The 14,754-nt window shown below is 57.7% G+C and overlaps 1 protein-coding gene and 1 non-coding gene across 2 annotated transcripts; one reads left to right on the forward strand and one right to left on the reverse strand.

Moving 5' to 3' along the window:
- Positions 1-7,283: 7,283 nt before the first annotated feature.
- Positions 7,284-7,356, reverse strand: TRNAF-GAA (transfer RNA phenylalanine (anticodon GAA)). The gene has a single exon. It is a non-coding gene; the product is annotated as a tRNA-Phe (tRNA).
- A 1,427-nt stretch (positions 7,357-8,783) lies between these two features.
- LOC128138360 (olfactory receptor 14C36-like) lies at positions 8,784-14,140 on the forward strand. Its single transcript, XM_052779655.1, has 2 exons — positions 8,784-8,842; positions 13,147-14,140. The coding sequence occupies exons 1-2, from the start codon at positions 8,784-8,786 to the stop codon at positions 14,138-14,140; spliced, it is 1,053 nt and encodes a 350-aa protein (XP_052635615.1).
- The last annotated feature ends 614 nt before the right edge of the window (positions 14,141-14,754 follow it).

Consider the following 14,754-nt stretch of genomic DNA (forward strand, 5'->3'; position numbering starts at 1 on the left):
ACGCCGCCGGTGCCGGCAGGGAGGCCAGGTCTTCCCTGCCGGCGCCGGCTAGGGAGGCCAGGTCTACCCCGCCCGCACCGGCTACAGAGGCAAGGTCTACCCCGCCGGTGCCGGCTAGCGAGGCAATGTCTACGCCGCCGATGGCGGCAAGGGAAACCAGGTCTACGCTGCCGACGCCGGCTAGGGAGGCCAGGTCTACGTCGCCAGCGCCGGCTTGGAAGGCCAGGTCTACCACGAGGGCGCCGGCTAAGGAGGCAATGTCTACGCCGCCGACCAGGCTAGGGAGGCATGGTCTACGACGCCGGCGCCGCCTAGGGAGGCCAGGTCTACCCCGCCGGCGCTGGCTACGGGGACCAGGTCTACCCCTCCGGCGCCGGCTAGGAAAGCCAGGTCTATCACGCCGGCGACAGCTTGCGAGGCCAGGTCTACCCCGCCGGCGCTGGCTACGGAGGCCAGGTCTACCCCTCCGGTGCCGGCTATTGAGGCCAGGTCTACCCCGCCGGCGCCGGATTGGGTGGCCAGGTCTACCATGCTGGCACAGCTAGGGAGGCCAGGTCTATCCTGCCGGCGCCGGCTAGGGAGGCCATGTCTACGCCGTGGGCAACGGCTTGGGAGGCCAGGTCTACCCCGCCGGCACCAGGTGCGGAGGCCAGGTCTACCCCGCCGGTGCCGGCAGGGAGGCCAGCTCTACCCCGCCGGCACCGACTAGCGAGGCAATGTCTACGCCGCCGACACCGGCTAGGGAGGCCAGGTCTACACCGCCAGCACCGGCTACGGAGGCCACGTCTACCCCGCCGGCGCCCGCTAGGGAGGCCAAGTCTACCCCGCCGGCGCCGCCTAGAGAGGCCCGGTCTACCACTCCGGCGCTGGCTAAGGAGGCCAGGTCTACCCCTCCGGCGCCGGCTATTGAGGCCAGGTCTACCCGCCGGCGCTGGCTACGGGGACCAGGTCTACCCCTCCGGCGCCGGCTAGGAAAGCCAGGTCTATCACGCCGGCGACGGCTTGCGAGGCCAGGTCTACCCCGCCGGCGCTGGCTACGGAGGCCAGGTCTACCCCTCCGGCACCGGCTATTGAGGCCAGGTCTACCCCGCCGGCGCCGGATTGGGTGGCCAGGTCTACGCTGTGGGCGACGGCTTGGGAGGCCAGGTCTACCCCGCCGGCACCAGGTGCGGAGGCCAGGTCTACCCCGCCGGCGCCGGCAGTGAAGGCCAGGTCTACCCCGCCGGCACCGGCTAGCGAGGCAATGTCTACGCCGCCGACACCGGCTAGGGAGGCCAGGTCTACACCGCCAGCACCGGCCACGGAGGCCACGTCTACCCCGCCGGCGCTGGCTAGGGAGGCCAAGTCTACCCCGCCGGCGCCGCCTAGAGAGGCCCGGTCTACCACTCCGGCGCCGGCTAAGGAGGCCAGGTCTACCCCGCCGGCGCCGGATTGGGTGGCCAGGTCTACCATGCTGGCACAGCTAGGGAGGCCAGGTCTATCCTGCCGGCGCCGGCTAGGGAGGCCAGGTCTACCCCTCCGGCGCGGGCTAAGGAGGCCAGGTCTACCCCGCCGGCGCCGGCAGGGAGGCCAGGTTAACCCTGCCGGTGCCGGCTTGGAAGGCTAGGTCTACCCCGCCAGCGCCGGCTAGGGAGGCGAGGTCTACGCCTCCGGCGCTGGCTACGGAGGTCAGGACTACCCCTCCGGCGCCGGCTATTGAGGCCAGGTCTACCTGGCCGGCGCCGCATTGGGAGGCCAGGTCTACCATGCTGGCACGGCTAGGGAGGACAGGTCTATCCTGCAGGCGCCGGCTAGGGAGACCAGGTCTACGCCGCCAGTGCCGGCTTGGGAGGCCAGGTCTACCCCACCGGCACCGGGTACAAAGGCCAGGTATACCCAGCCGGCGCCGGCTAGGGAGGCCAGGTCTACCCCACCAGCACCGGCTGCCGAGGCCAGATCTTCCCCGCCGGCGCCGAAAAGGGAGGCCAGGTTTTCCTTGCCGGCGCAGACTAGGGAGGCCACGTCTACTTCACCGGCACCAGCTTGGGAGGCCAGGTCTACTCCGCCGGCGCCGGCAGGGAGGCCACGTCTTTACCGCCGGCGCCGCCTAGCGAGGCAATGTGTACGCCGACGACACCGGCAAGGGAGGCCAGGTCTACGCCGCCGACGCCGGCTATGGAGGCCAGGTCTACCCCGCCGGCGCCAGCTAGCGAGGCAATGTCTACGCCGCTGACGCTGGCTTGGGAGGCCAGGTCTACCCCGCTGTTGCCGGCTTGGGAGGCCAAGTCTACCCGGGCAGCGCCACCTAGAGAGGCCAGGTCTACCCCGCTGGCGTCGTTTAGGGAGGTCAGGTCTACCCCGCCGGCGCCGGCAAGGGAGGCCAGGTCTACCCCGTGGCCCTGGCTAGGGAGGTGATGTCTACGTCGCCGATGCCAGATAGGGAGGCCAGGTCTGCCCCGCCGGGGCCGGCTTGGGAGGCCAGGTCTACCCCGCCAGTGCCGGCTAGGGAGGCCAGGTCTACCCCACCGGCGCCGGTGTGGGAGTCCAGGTCTACCCCGCTGGCTCCGGCTAGGGTGGCCAGGTCTACCCCGCGGCACTGGCTACGGAGGCCAGGTCTACCCCCCCGGCGCCAGCAAGGGAGGCCAGGTGTACGCCGCCGATGCTGGCTATGGAGACCAGGTCTACGCCGCCGGCGCCAGCTTCGGAGGCCAGGTCTACCACGCCGGCGCCGGCAGGGAGGCCAGGTCTACGCCGCCGGTGCGGGCTTGGGAGGCCAGGTCTACCCCGCAGGCGCAGGCTAGGGAAGCCAGGTCTATCCCGCAGGCGCCTGCTAGGGAGGCCAGGTCTACCCCACCGGTGCCGGCTTGGGATGCCAGGTCTACCCCGCTGGCTCTGGCTTGTGAGGCCAGGTCTACCCCGCGGCACTGGCTACGGAGGCCAGGTCTACCCCCCCGGCGCCAGCAAGGGAGGCCAGGTGTACGCCACCGATGATGGCTATGGAAGCCAGGTCTACGTCTCCGGCGCCGGCTTCGGAGGCCAGGTCTCTCTCTCTCTCCCCTTGCCTCCCACTCAGGGCTGACCCCCTGCAGTCCCATGGCCAATGGTCCCTGCAGCACTGGGGCTGTGGCGTCTGTGGGGAGAGCAGCCAGGTCCTGGGCCCAAGAGAGGAGCTTTCTCCCCACCAGTTCCTCCCATCCATGTGGGGGACAGCCCCTCTCTGCCTGCCCCCACACCCTGGGTGACACCTGAGGGCTGAGGGAAGGTGCTGTCCTGGGGTAGCTCTGGGAGTCCCTTTGAGATGGGGGTTTGTCCCAGGGCGGCAGGGTGAGTCCTGAGCCCTCCTCCTCACTCAGCCCTGGCTCTGTGGGTCCCCTGTCCCCAGAAGCACTGACCACAGTCTGGGTCAGCAGAGTGCACTCCCATAGCACCTGCTGCACCTCTCTCCAGGCTCCTATTCAGAGGGGTTCCTGACCAATCTGCAGCCCTACCCTGGGGACAGCGAGGAGGAGGATGGTCTGGGGTCAGCACCAGGTAATAGGGTGTGGGAAGGAGTGGCTGCCTCCTCCCTGCAGGCATGTGAAGAACAGCGGTGTCACTGAGTGTCACTGTTGAAGTTGGGGAGGACATGGGGGTCTCCTGTGGTGCTGCCAACACCCCCGTCTGAGCCTCGTGTCCCTGCATATCCTCCCATGCTCTGCTCTGCATGTGTATCTTCTCAATGTCAGCAGCTCCCCTCTCCTTGCAGGCATCCCTGTGCTGCCCGGAGGTGACCCAGTGGATGGTTATGATGATGCCAGGGAGGTTTCTGACCCTGGGGAGGATCCTGTGTCTGGGCAGGGAGAGTGGGAGATGCCCAGGGCACCAGAGGAGGGAGCAGGGCCCAGGGATGCAGCTGGAGGTGAGAGAGTAAGATAAGCACTGCCAGTTCCTGGGTGCTGGATGAATTGGTGCTGTCCTGAGAGAGAGCCCAACCTCCTGGGGTGAAGGAACGTGTCCCAGGAGTTTTTCCTGGGGGTCTGTAGGTGGGAGAGGGAGTGGAACATCTCAGGACTGGTGAGGAGAAGGGAGGAAGGTGATGTAGAGGCCAGGAGGGGCACCCCAGGGGGCAAATGGGCAATGGCCTGCCTTGCTGTTTGCAGGGGCAATCCTGTGCTCCCAGAGAAGTGCTGGGTCCCCTGGAGCCGAGGCAGATGCCTGGTCCCTGTCCCCAGAGAGCACAGGCTATGACGATGCTGAAGAGGGGTCTCAGGCACATGCCCCTGAGGACACAACGGCTGTGACACCGGAGCTCAGTGCACAACAGTCCCTGATGCCAGGGCAAGCAGAGCCCGTCCCTGCCGTGGGGCTGGGTGCAGCCAGGAGGAAGGAGAGGTCTGTGCAGCTGGGAGAGCCGTGAGCACCAGGGAACCGTCTCCCTTTTCCCACAGGCAGCAGAAGCAGCTGGGTATTTCCTCTACTTTTAGCACCCTGTTTTTACGCTGTTCTTATTAAAAGCCTTTGGGGCTTTGAGCCAGAGCTGGTGCTTGCCTGCCCAGGTGTCAGGGTGTCTCCCTGAGGCTGACTGGGGGGAGAAGAGCACAAAGACATGGCGGTGGGGAAGGGACACATCTCAGGGACAGCAGTCTTGGGGTCAGGCTGTGGGGCTGCAAGAGCCAACAGTCCCTGGGGAATATTCCTGCTGACAGTTCCATCCCGCCAGCCACAGTGTGATGGGTTAACCCTGGCTGGATGCCAGGTGCCCACCAGAGCCGTTCTATCACTCCCCCTCCTTCTCAACTGGACAGGGGAAAGAAAATATAACAAAGAGCTTGTGGGTCGAGATAAGGATAGGAGAGATCACTCACCAATTACCGTCACGGGCAAAACAGACTCAGTTTGGGGAAAAATTAACTTGATTTATTACAAATCAACCAGAGTAGGGTAATGAGAAATAAAACCAAATCTCAGAACAACTTCCCTCCACCCCTCCCTTCTTTCCGGGCACAACTTCACTCCCAGATTCTCTACCACCCCCCCCCAGCGGCACAGGGGGACGGGGATGGGGTTTACGGTCAGTTCATCACACGTTATTTTCTGCCACTTCATCCTCCTCAGGGGGAGGACTCATCACACTCTTCCCCTGCTCCAGCGTGGGGTCCCACCCACGGGAGACAGTCCTCCACGAACTTCTCCAACGTGGGTCCTTCCCACGGGCTGCAGTTCTTCACAAACTGCTTCAGCATGGGTCCTTTCCATGGTGTGCAGTCCTTCAAGCACAGACTGCTCCAGCGTGGGCCCCCCACGGGGTCACAAGTCCTGCCAGAAAATCTGCTCTGTGGGCTCTTCTCTCCACAGATCTGCAGGTCCTGCCAGGAGCCTGCTCCAGCGCGGGGTTCCCACGAGGTCACAGCCTCCTTCGGGAACCCACCTGCTCCGGCGTGGGGTCCTCCACGGGCTGCAGGTGGATATCTGCTCCACCGTGGACCTCCATGGGCTGCAGGGGGACAGCCTGCCTCACCATGGTCTTCCCCACGAGCTGCAGGGGAATCTCTGCTCCGGCGCCTGGAGCATCTCCTCCCCCTCCTTCTTCACTGACCTTGGTGTCCGCAGGGTTGTTTCTCTTACATGTTCTCACTCCTCTCTCCGTCTGCCGAATACCGCCGTCCCAACTTTTTTCCTTCTTAAAAATGTTATCACAGAGGCGTTACCACTATCGCTGATTGGCTCGGCCTTGGCCGGCGGCGGGTCTGTCTTAGAGCCGGCTGGTATGGGCTCTCTCGAACACAGGGGAAGCTTCCAGCAGCTTCTTACAGAAGCCACCCCTGTAACCCCCCTCACTACCAAAACCTTGCCACGCAAAACCAATACACACAGCTTCCATCAAAATGGTCCTTTGCAATTTCCCGTCATGCACCTCAGCAAGAGCACCCATCTCCTCATCCCGGCATTCCCTGGTCGTTCTTTCCCCTAGGCCCTGCCTGGGCCACGCTGGTCGAACACGGCCGAGGCCGTGGCAGAGCTGCCGTGCTGGGGCGAGCCCTGGGCTGTAGCCCCACAGAAGTGAGCCCTAAGTTTTCCATCACGCCATGAACACCCTGGCCAGCCCCAGGGTGTATCATGGCCCATGGATCACCTCCCACAGTGGTTAGGAGGCAGCTCTGCTCCCCATTGCCCTGGCACAGGGTGCTGAGCCACTTGCTGGGGCACACGGGCTGGGATTGCCCCTTTGATGGCTCTGCCAGGACCCCAGTCTCCATGGGCTGCTCCTGCTGCCTTGGGCCCTTGCAGACCCCAGCTGCTCATGAGCAGCTCTTTCTTTTTCTGGGCAGGGACTGACGGCTGTGAGGGGCTGCAGCTGGGCTGGGCAGTGCAGTCTGGTGGGTGAGGAGGTTTGAGTAAGGGAACTGGGGACTACTGAGACACTTGTGCTGTGGGTCCTGGGTCTGGTGCTGGGGGGATGGAGAACACAGAAGTGTATGCGATGCCAGGACATGCAGAAGAGGGTAAATTTGGAGAGTAAAAATAACATGGAGTGGTTGAGCTGGGGCTGTTGTGACGACACGGTGTGAGAGTTGGTGACCTTCCATGCTGGAACGCAGGGGAGCCACTGCTGGCATTTGTGTCCCAACTTGTGCCCTTGCAGTAGGCATGAACTGATGCAGAGCGATGTTCATGTGGGGCCCCAGAGGGATCCCGCTGTGCTCTGTATCTCCCTGCTGATGCCCAGAGAGGAGCACATAGGTGTTTCGTCAATCATTGCAGCGGGGCCAAGAAACTCTGCTTGAGACTAAATAACACTGGTGCCCAGGCACTACAGTGGCTGATCCTCAGCACGGCTTTCTCAGCTGTCCTGGGCACATCAGAGGTCTCTCTGTGACAGACCTCTGGAGGGAGAATGCTGCCATTGAGGCCTCAGCTCCAGGGAGTGCCTCTCCCTGGGACTGGGGGGATGGTGGCCTCAGGTCTGGGAACTGAGGAGCAGGTGGAGGAGGTGTATGAGGATGGGAGCAGACTGTGCACCATCGAGAATGACAAGCAGGAGAGAGAGGGGGTCTTTGCAGAGACCCCGCAGAGGAAAGATCCCAATCCGTGTGGAGCAGGGAAGGAGGGACAGCTGGAGAGCACCCCAGAGGAGCACTGAATGGAGAGTCCTGCCCAGGGGGAGGCTGGGGACTGTTGGTGCTGGAGGAAGGCTCCTTCTTAGCCACAGATCTGCAGCTACAAGGCAGGGACAGTGCTCTGACAAGGGGTGAAGGAGCAAGCAGGGCTGGGGCAGGCTGGAAGGCGGCAGATGGGCTGTGCAAAAATGAAAGGGAGCAAATCACTGCTGAAGCCCGGGGTTGAACCAGGGACCTTTAGATCTTCAGTCTAATGCTCTCCCAGCTGAGCTACTTCAGCCCTGCCCCAGCAGCCCTTGTCCCTGTGCCACCCGTGCCAGGCCACAGGCTGACACAACGGAGGAGAGCTCCTCAGGGAGGTTCCCAGGGAAAAGCTGTGTCCAGCCCTGGGCAGAGTGGACCTGGCCCCTCTCTGTCTCCAAGGCCAGCTGGGCTCCAGGTTTGGTGGAGGCCAGCTTACACTCGTGTGTGTCAAGATGTGTGTGGGCCTTGTACAAACGTGACAGTGGCAAAGATACGTGGGCAGACCAGGCATGTGCAGTTGCAAAGGCGGAGGGTGGAAGAAGTGTGGGGCTGGTGGAGATAAGGAAGACCTTATCTCCTTCCCCATGGAAGGCCTCTCCCCACCCTTTTCTCCCTTGCTCAACTTCCCTCCTTAGCTCACAACTCTTCTACCTCCTCCCCCCGAGAAGTGCAGGGGGTGGGGTGTGGGGGGTTGTGGTCGGTCCATACCAGTTCCTCTTTGCTGCTCCTTCCTTCTAACACTTTTCCCATGTGGTCCCTCCTATGGGCTACAGTCCTTTGACATAAACCTGCTCAAGCATGGGCTCTCCTCAAGCCACTATTTCAGGAATTATCCAACGTCTCCAGTGTTGGGTCGTCCACAGGCTGCAGGGATTACTTTCTCCACTGTGGTCTTCTCCATGGGCTGCAGGAGACCATCTGCTCTGGCACCTGGAGCAATCCCTCCTTCTTCACTGACCTTGGTGTCTGCAGGGCTGTTTCTCACACTTTTTCTCCTCGCTCCTCTCCCACTCTAGCAGTCGTGTCCTTTCTCTAAATATACCTTCACAGAGGTTCCCCCAGCTTTGCTGATGGGCTCAGGTTTTGGCCAGTGGTGGGTGCATTTTGGAGCCAGCTGGAACCAGATGTGTCTGGCATGGAGGCAGCCCCTCGTCTCTCCTCACAGAGGCCTTCCCTGCACCACCCCTGCTACCAAGATGTGGACATGGACACCAATAGACAGTGTAAAGCTTTGACTTGCTAAATGACATCCCCTGCTCTTCCCTCACCAAGAAAAACAGTTTAGTCACTGGGGAGGAAGAAAGAGAACAGAGAGGGTCTTGATGCTGTGCAAACATGGTTCAGCAATAGCTACAACTTTGGTGTGTTGTCAACACTCTTTTGGTCACAGATCCCAGACATAGCACCATAGGGACCCCCATGAAGAAAATTAACTCCACCCCAGCCAAAACCAGTACAATGTGCCTGGAAATATTTCCAGGCTTAGCTACTCCATTACCTTCCCAGGGAGAGACGTAAGGCTGATTGGCCTGTAGTTCCCTGGGTCCTTCTTGGACATAGGAGGGACATGTGATTTCTTCCAGTCTTCAAAGGACTGTATTGAGTGCACACCCGAACTGAGGCAAGAGGATTCCCACCACCCATGGGTTTGTGGCAGGAATCGGAGGGAGCTGAGTCCCTGGGATGGATGCACTCGACTCTTTGGCCAAACTAGTGGTAGTTTGGTTCAGGCTCCGAAAGAGGTAAAGGCCTAGGTATAACAGGACCAAGAACCTCTCTGGATCCAAGCTATTCTCTGCAAACCCACACAGGAAGAGACTGACATGGTGAACATTGATGCATATGGGCTTGGAAACTGGAACAGCGAGCATGCGATTAACACATGAATAGCAGGTGTTTCCTCCATGGCTCATTTGTCAAGGAACAAAGAAAGTTGTGGGTACAAGGAGTCTCATGCATATCTTCTCCATTGCATATAATTTGACTGCAAGCCAACCACTTTAGGCCATAAATATGACAGCCTAAGTGAGCCTTCTTTGAGCTCTCCCTGCTAAGCAGCTGGCTGCACGGCAGTGATCTCCCCTTGAGCTGGGAGATCTCTCAAGGTTCTCGAGGCTGAAAGACTTCTTACCATCTGCAGATCTTTGGGAAGTGACCAATATCACGTATAACCTGGTATGATAGTGCTCTATACAGCTTTTGTATTGGTACCTTTGATTCTGTGTTGGTAATTTTGAATCATTTTTATCTCCTTTGTGCAGTAAGTGATAGAGTGAACCGTGCCATCAAACTTTGTTAAGGTTCAAGACAACCACTTTTGCTGATACCTCTGGCAGTGATTCTTTAAGCCTGTCTGTGACAATTTGGTGTGCTTGGCAGAATTCTAAATCAGGATCTGCGACAGGAGACCTTAGTGCAACCATGCAATATATAAAGGCAGCTATTAAGAAGATGGAGAGAGACTTTTTACCAAGGTCTGTAGTGACAGGACAAGGGGTAAGGGATTTAAAATAAAAGAGGGTAGACTGGACATAAGAAGAAAATTTTTGTAGTGAGACATTGGGATAGGTTGCCCAGAGAAGTTGTGAATGCCCCATCATTGTCAGCGTTCAGGGTCAAGTTGGATGGGGCTTTGAGCAAGCTGATCTAGTGAAAGATGTCCCTGCCCACAGCAAGGGGTTTGAACTAGGTGGTCTTTAAAGGTTCCTTTCCAACCAAAACCATTCTATGATCCTAGGAGTCTGTGATTCTATTCTTATCAGCTTCCCTCTTCTTAGTATCAGGCAGGTGAGTAGAGGTTCAGAGAGAGGAGAATAGCCCGGGGCTGAGAACACAGGCACAGGGGACGGCACCCTGCTGTGATCTGCTTCCCAGCCCTGCATCACCACGGGTGTAGATGGCATGGCCTTGCATCAATGCCGTGGTGCTGTCATTCAGGCAGTGGCACATAGTCACCGGACCCCTTTGGGAGGCCCTGGGATGTCTGCCCCCCACCAGCTCTAAGAGGGCATGGCTTTCCTGGAGGTTGGGTGCTGTGTTTGCCTACTGAGTGGAGTTGTGTTTGCCACCCAGGCACCTGGCATGGCACTAGAGGCTTTTCGGATATTTTACAAGGCACATTCAGGTGCCCTAAACATCTGATGTCATTGTGGGTGGCCAAGATCTCTCCATTCCCCCTCTGGCCCTCAGCTGATGCTCAGGGAGGAGGTGGCTATTCTCAGACATTTTTCCATCAGGGCTTGCAAACACTTGCACATGTCTTGGACCACCTCTGGCACCTCAGTCATCCCAAAGTATCTGTATGGGAGCACCTGAGTCCCCAGTGACTAAAGTTAAGAGGCTCAGAGCAGGGCTCACACGCTGGCAACTCTTTTGTGGACACCTGAACTGAAGCAGGAGGCTTCCCAGCTCCTCTGGGTCTGTGGAGTCAAAGCGGGGAGCTGAGTCCTGCTTCAACCCAAGGGCTTCCTGGTCAGGATGAGAAGCCTGCATTGCCTCAGCTGAATCCCTGGCCTGCACAAGGGAAGCCAAGCCCCTCCCTGGCCCTGTCTGTGTGTCCCTTTTCTTGTGGGTGAAGAATATCGATGTCCAGAGGGGAACGTTGACACCTGTCACAGAGAACCGCACTCTGGCAGGGCAAACCATGCTGCTGGAATCATCAATCTTTCTCTCTACTGTTGGTGATTACTTCAGGTGTTTTTGCAGCATGCTCCCCAGGGGTGTCCCCAGTGCCTTTCAGGAGCTGTCAGTCCCAGAGCTCCACAGACATCTTCAGGGAGCCCAGAGCAGGCAGAGGAAATGGTGCCTTGGGCTGGTCCTCTGCTGCTGGGCTGGGCCTGGCTGCTGGGCTGGAGCGAGCTCATTACAAGGAGACAGCACTGCAGAGAGACAGCTCTGCCCAGGAGCAGCTCCTCTGCAAAGCGCAGCAGGGCTGAGGGCACTGCCTGCAGGCACCCAGGGGAGAGGAGTGAGGAAGAGGGAGGTTAAAGGCAGTCAGCAGTTGGAGGACAGAGGAGGGCTTGTTGCAGGACACATCTTCACCCGGTAGGTCTCTGACTGCAGGGCAATGCACAAGAGTATCCTGAAGGGATCTCCAAAAGCTGGCACAATCCACAGCTTGTGAGCTCTCTAAGTAAAACTCACAGTTTCTCTACAGCAGACAAGAAGGATGTGCTCCAGAGCAGGAATTCCCTGCTGCACCACCAGAAGGACAAGGCGTGACAGCTACCTTTTTCCAGGGGTGGCTGCAGGGGTGTGAAGGCATTTGTGCAGGGCACCCCCCTGAGCTGTCCTTTAGAGCAGGGTGCCTCTACCCCAGGGGGCTGTGTACCGGGGCACAGTGATCAGTAGGTCTGCTAGGAGGCTGTTAAAGTGCCTTGAGCCACTGCTCTGCCTATGGACAGCACCCCCTTTTCTGGACCCATCAGGGTTGTTCTGAGCTGCCCTTTTGCACCTGCAAACAGGAACATGCACCCAGCCAGTGCTCTGCAAACAGACAGGTTTCTGTAGGTCCAAGATAGGTGTGCAAAGGTTGGGATGGTGTCTGTGAGTGCTCACAGGGAAAAGAAACGGGATAGGAAAATATCTCCCAGGAAAAAATCTCCAGGCAACAGGAATATGATCAGGGGATGAGAGGAAACAAAACCCAGAAATGTTGTGGAAGGGAGCATCCAGAAAATTCTTTATGATCTCCTCCATTGCAGACCCCTTTCTCTGAGCAAGCATCCTTGCCTCCTCTCCCTCCCAGCAAAGCCTCTGCCCTCAGAGCTGGGGGGTCCAAGGCACGAACCATCTCCTCAGCAGCCAGAACTCCAGCAGAGCCGTGGGTGCAGCTCTCCAGCCACGTGCCCATTTCCCTCTGCAGAGCTCAGGGCTGAGAGCATCTGCCTGGCAATGTTGGTGTCTGGGAGGAGGTCTGAACAGCTGAGTAAGCAGAACTTTCCTGAGTGCCCAGCTGCCTCCCTGCTTGCCTCTCTCAGCCAGACCCTCACTGCATTTTCCCATGTGTCTCCAGTTGTCTGTGTTGTTTGTATTGTTATTTCATCCTTGCTGTCAGGCTCTCTGGGAATGGGAGTTTCAGCTGCAGAGTTACACTCTGACCTTGTGGGTCCTCCTATGCAGGTGTGTCCATGGAAATGAGGTGTCGCAGCTTTCACCTGTGGGGTTGTAGGAAATGCAGTCTGTGGGGCTGGGGAATGAGCTGGTTTTCCCTAGATTACATGTAATCATTAGAACATTGGCTATCTCTTTGGGGTGGCTTTCCAAGCTGTGAGCTGTCCTTAAGCATGAAAATCTTCACATAGCATCTTTTTGTTATCTGAAAGCCCACAAAGAGAAGTGTGGAGATGCAATGACTGAGGAAATGTTGTTGGGTTGATGAAATGAGCCGTGTGTGTCCTTGGCTAGAAACAGGGTGCTGAGACCTTGAGAAAGGGTGAGGCATTTAGTGGTCTGCAGTGGGTCCCTCTCCTTTCAGTAGTGTCTGCTGGCTTTTACTGGTACCATGGGAGTGTGATCACCCTCCATCTGAGAAAACTGCAAGCACAAGGTAGCTGGGAACAAGCCCAACCAATTCCATTCACTTCTCAGTAAGCCACAGTGAATCCCGTTGCCTCTCATGTCTCACAGCTGGTCACTCTGAGTGCAGTAGAAATGCGCACGATTTCTGATTTCAGAGAACACTCACAGGGAAGGATGGGGGAAGTAGGTAAAAAACCCCAAAGCCCCTAAAACTTCTTTCTGCCACCCACTTTCTTTAACACTGGGAGTGCAGATGCTGACAAACCCTCCTGTGTTAGGAGTGATTTTATCTGATGTATTCTGAATATCAAACCCAGCCCCCCCCGCCACATCCCCATATACCCACTGCAGTGGGGCTGGGTCGACTCCTCAAGAGACAATGGGCAGAGGCCCTGCTCCAGCACAAAGAGCCACAGAAAATGAAGCCAAAGACCAAAGGCAGAATGAAAGATTCTCCTAAGGAAGGAAAAAGGGTGGGTGTTTGACAGGGGGAGGGTCTATGAGAAATATCTTTGGTTTTACTCAGAGATGTTTCTGGTAACTTCTCACTGCCTTTTCCTCCTTGGACAGTCCCCTGTGTCCAGAGGACGCATGTGCCCAACAGCAGTTCCATGACTGTGTTCCTCCTCCTGGAATTTGCAGACACGCGGGACCTGCAGCTCTTGCACTTCTGGCTCTTCCTGGGCATTTACCTGACTGCCCTCCTGGGAAACGGCCTCATCATCACCACTGTAGCCTGTGACCACCGCCTCCACACCCCCATGTACTTCTTCCTCCTCAACCTCGCCCTCCTCGACCTGGGCACCATCTCCACCACTGTCCCCAAATCCATGGCCAATTCCCTCTGGGACACCAGGGCCATTTCCCACCCAGGATGTGCTGCTCAGGTCTTTCTGTTTACCTTTCTGATGTCAGCAGAATTGTATCTCCTTACCGTGATGGCCTATGACCGCTATGTTGCCATCTGCAAACCCCTGCACTACGGGACCCTCCTGGGCAGCAGAGCTTGTGTCCACATGGCAGCAGCTGCCTGGGGCAGTGGGTTCCTCTATGCTGTGCTGCACACTGCCAATACATTTTCACTACCCCTCTGCCAAGGCAATTCTGTGGACCAGTTCTTCTGTGAAATTCCCCAGATCCTCAAGCTCTCCTGCTCGGATGCCTACCTCAGGGAAGTTGGGGTACTTGTGGTTAGTGTCTTTGTGCACTTCTATTGTTTTGTTTTCATTGTGCTATCCTATGTGCAGATCTTCAGGAGTGTACTGAGGATTCCCTCTGAGCAAGGACGGCACAAAGCCTTTTCGATGTGCCTTCCTCATCTGTCTGTGGTCTCCCTGTTTATCAGCAGCGGAATGTTTGCCTACCTGAAGCCCCCCTCCATCTCCTCCCCATCCCTGGATCTGGTGCTGGCAGTTCTGTACTCCGTGGTGCCTCCAGCTGTGAACCCCCTCATCTACAGCATGAGGAATCAGGACCTCAGGGATGGCATTAGAAAACTGATTACATGGACTTCTATTTAGCTCCGAGAAACATCCCATCTCTCCACAAATGACTGCCAGGTTATTCCACACCAGTCCTGACCTTTTTTTTTTGTTCTCTTTATTGTTATTGTAATTTTTATTCTTAATTTATAATATTCCTACAGTAATTTTTGGATTCCTCTTGCTTCTACAGAGGTATGAACCCCCTCTTTCTTACCTGGAGCCTCTCTAAAGGTGTCTAATGCTTGTTGAGAGCTGAACACATTACAACATCTGTGTAATAAAATGAGATCTCTTCTGTGCTGCGCGTGAACACTGGGCTTGTCTTCCAATGCTGCTGTCAGGAGTTGCTCAGGGTTCTGCATGACTGCAGGAACAAAAGCCTCTCAGTTGACTTGTGACCATGTAGAGATCAAGGACTGGATTTAGGACTCACCCGTCAGTGCCTAGTGACAGTGGAGGCCATGGCTGGTCACTGAGTGACATACCCAAGGCTGTCACATGTCACACGGGGCAGACAACATCATTCTCAAGGGGAAACTGGAGCTGCCTGGAGATCCCCCAGGGTCTCCGGGGACAGAGTGTGCCGGAGGTGGGCAGTGAATGTGAGAGAGCACCCAAGGTGGAGTCACCGAAGGTGAAGTGCCGAATTG

This window comes from Harpia harpyja, unplaced genomic scaffold (genome assembly GCF_026419915.1).
Source record: "Harpia harpyja isolate bHarHar1 unplaced genomic scaffold, bHarHar1 primary haplotype scaffold_39, whole genome shotgun sequence".
In the NCBI taxonomy this organism is placed as follows: domain Eukaryota; kingdom Metazoa; phylum Chordata; class Aves; order Accipitriformes; family Accipitridae; genus Harpia; species Harpia harpyja.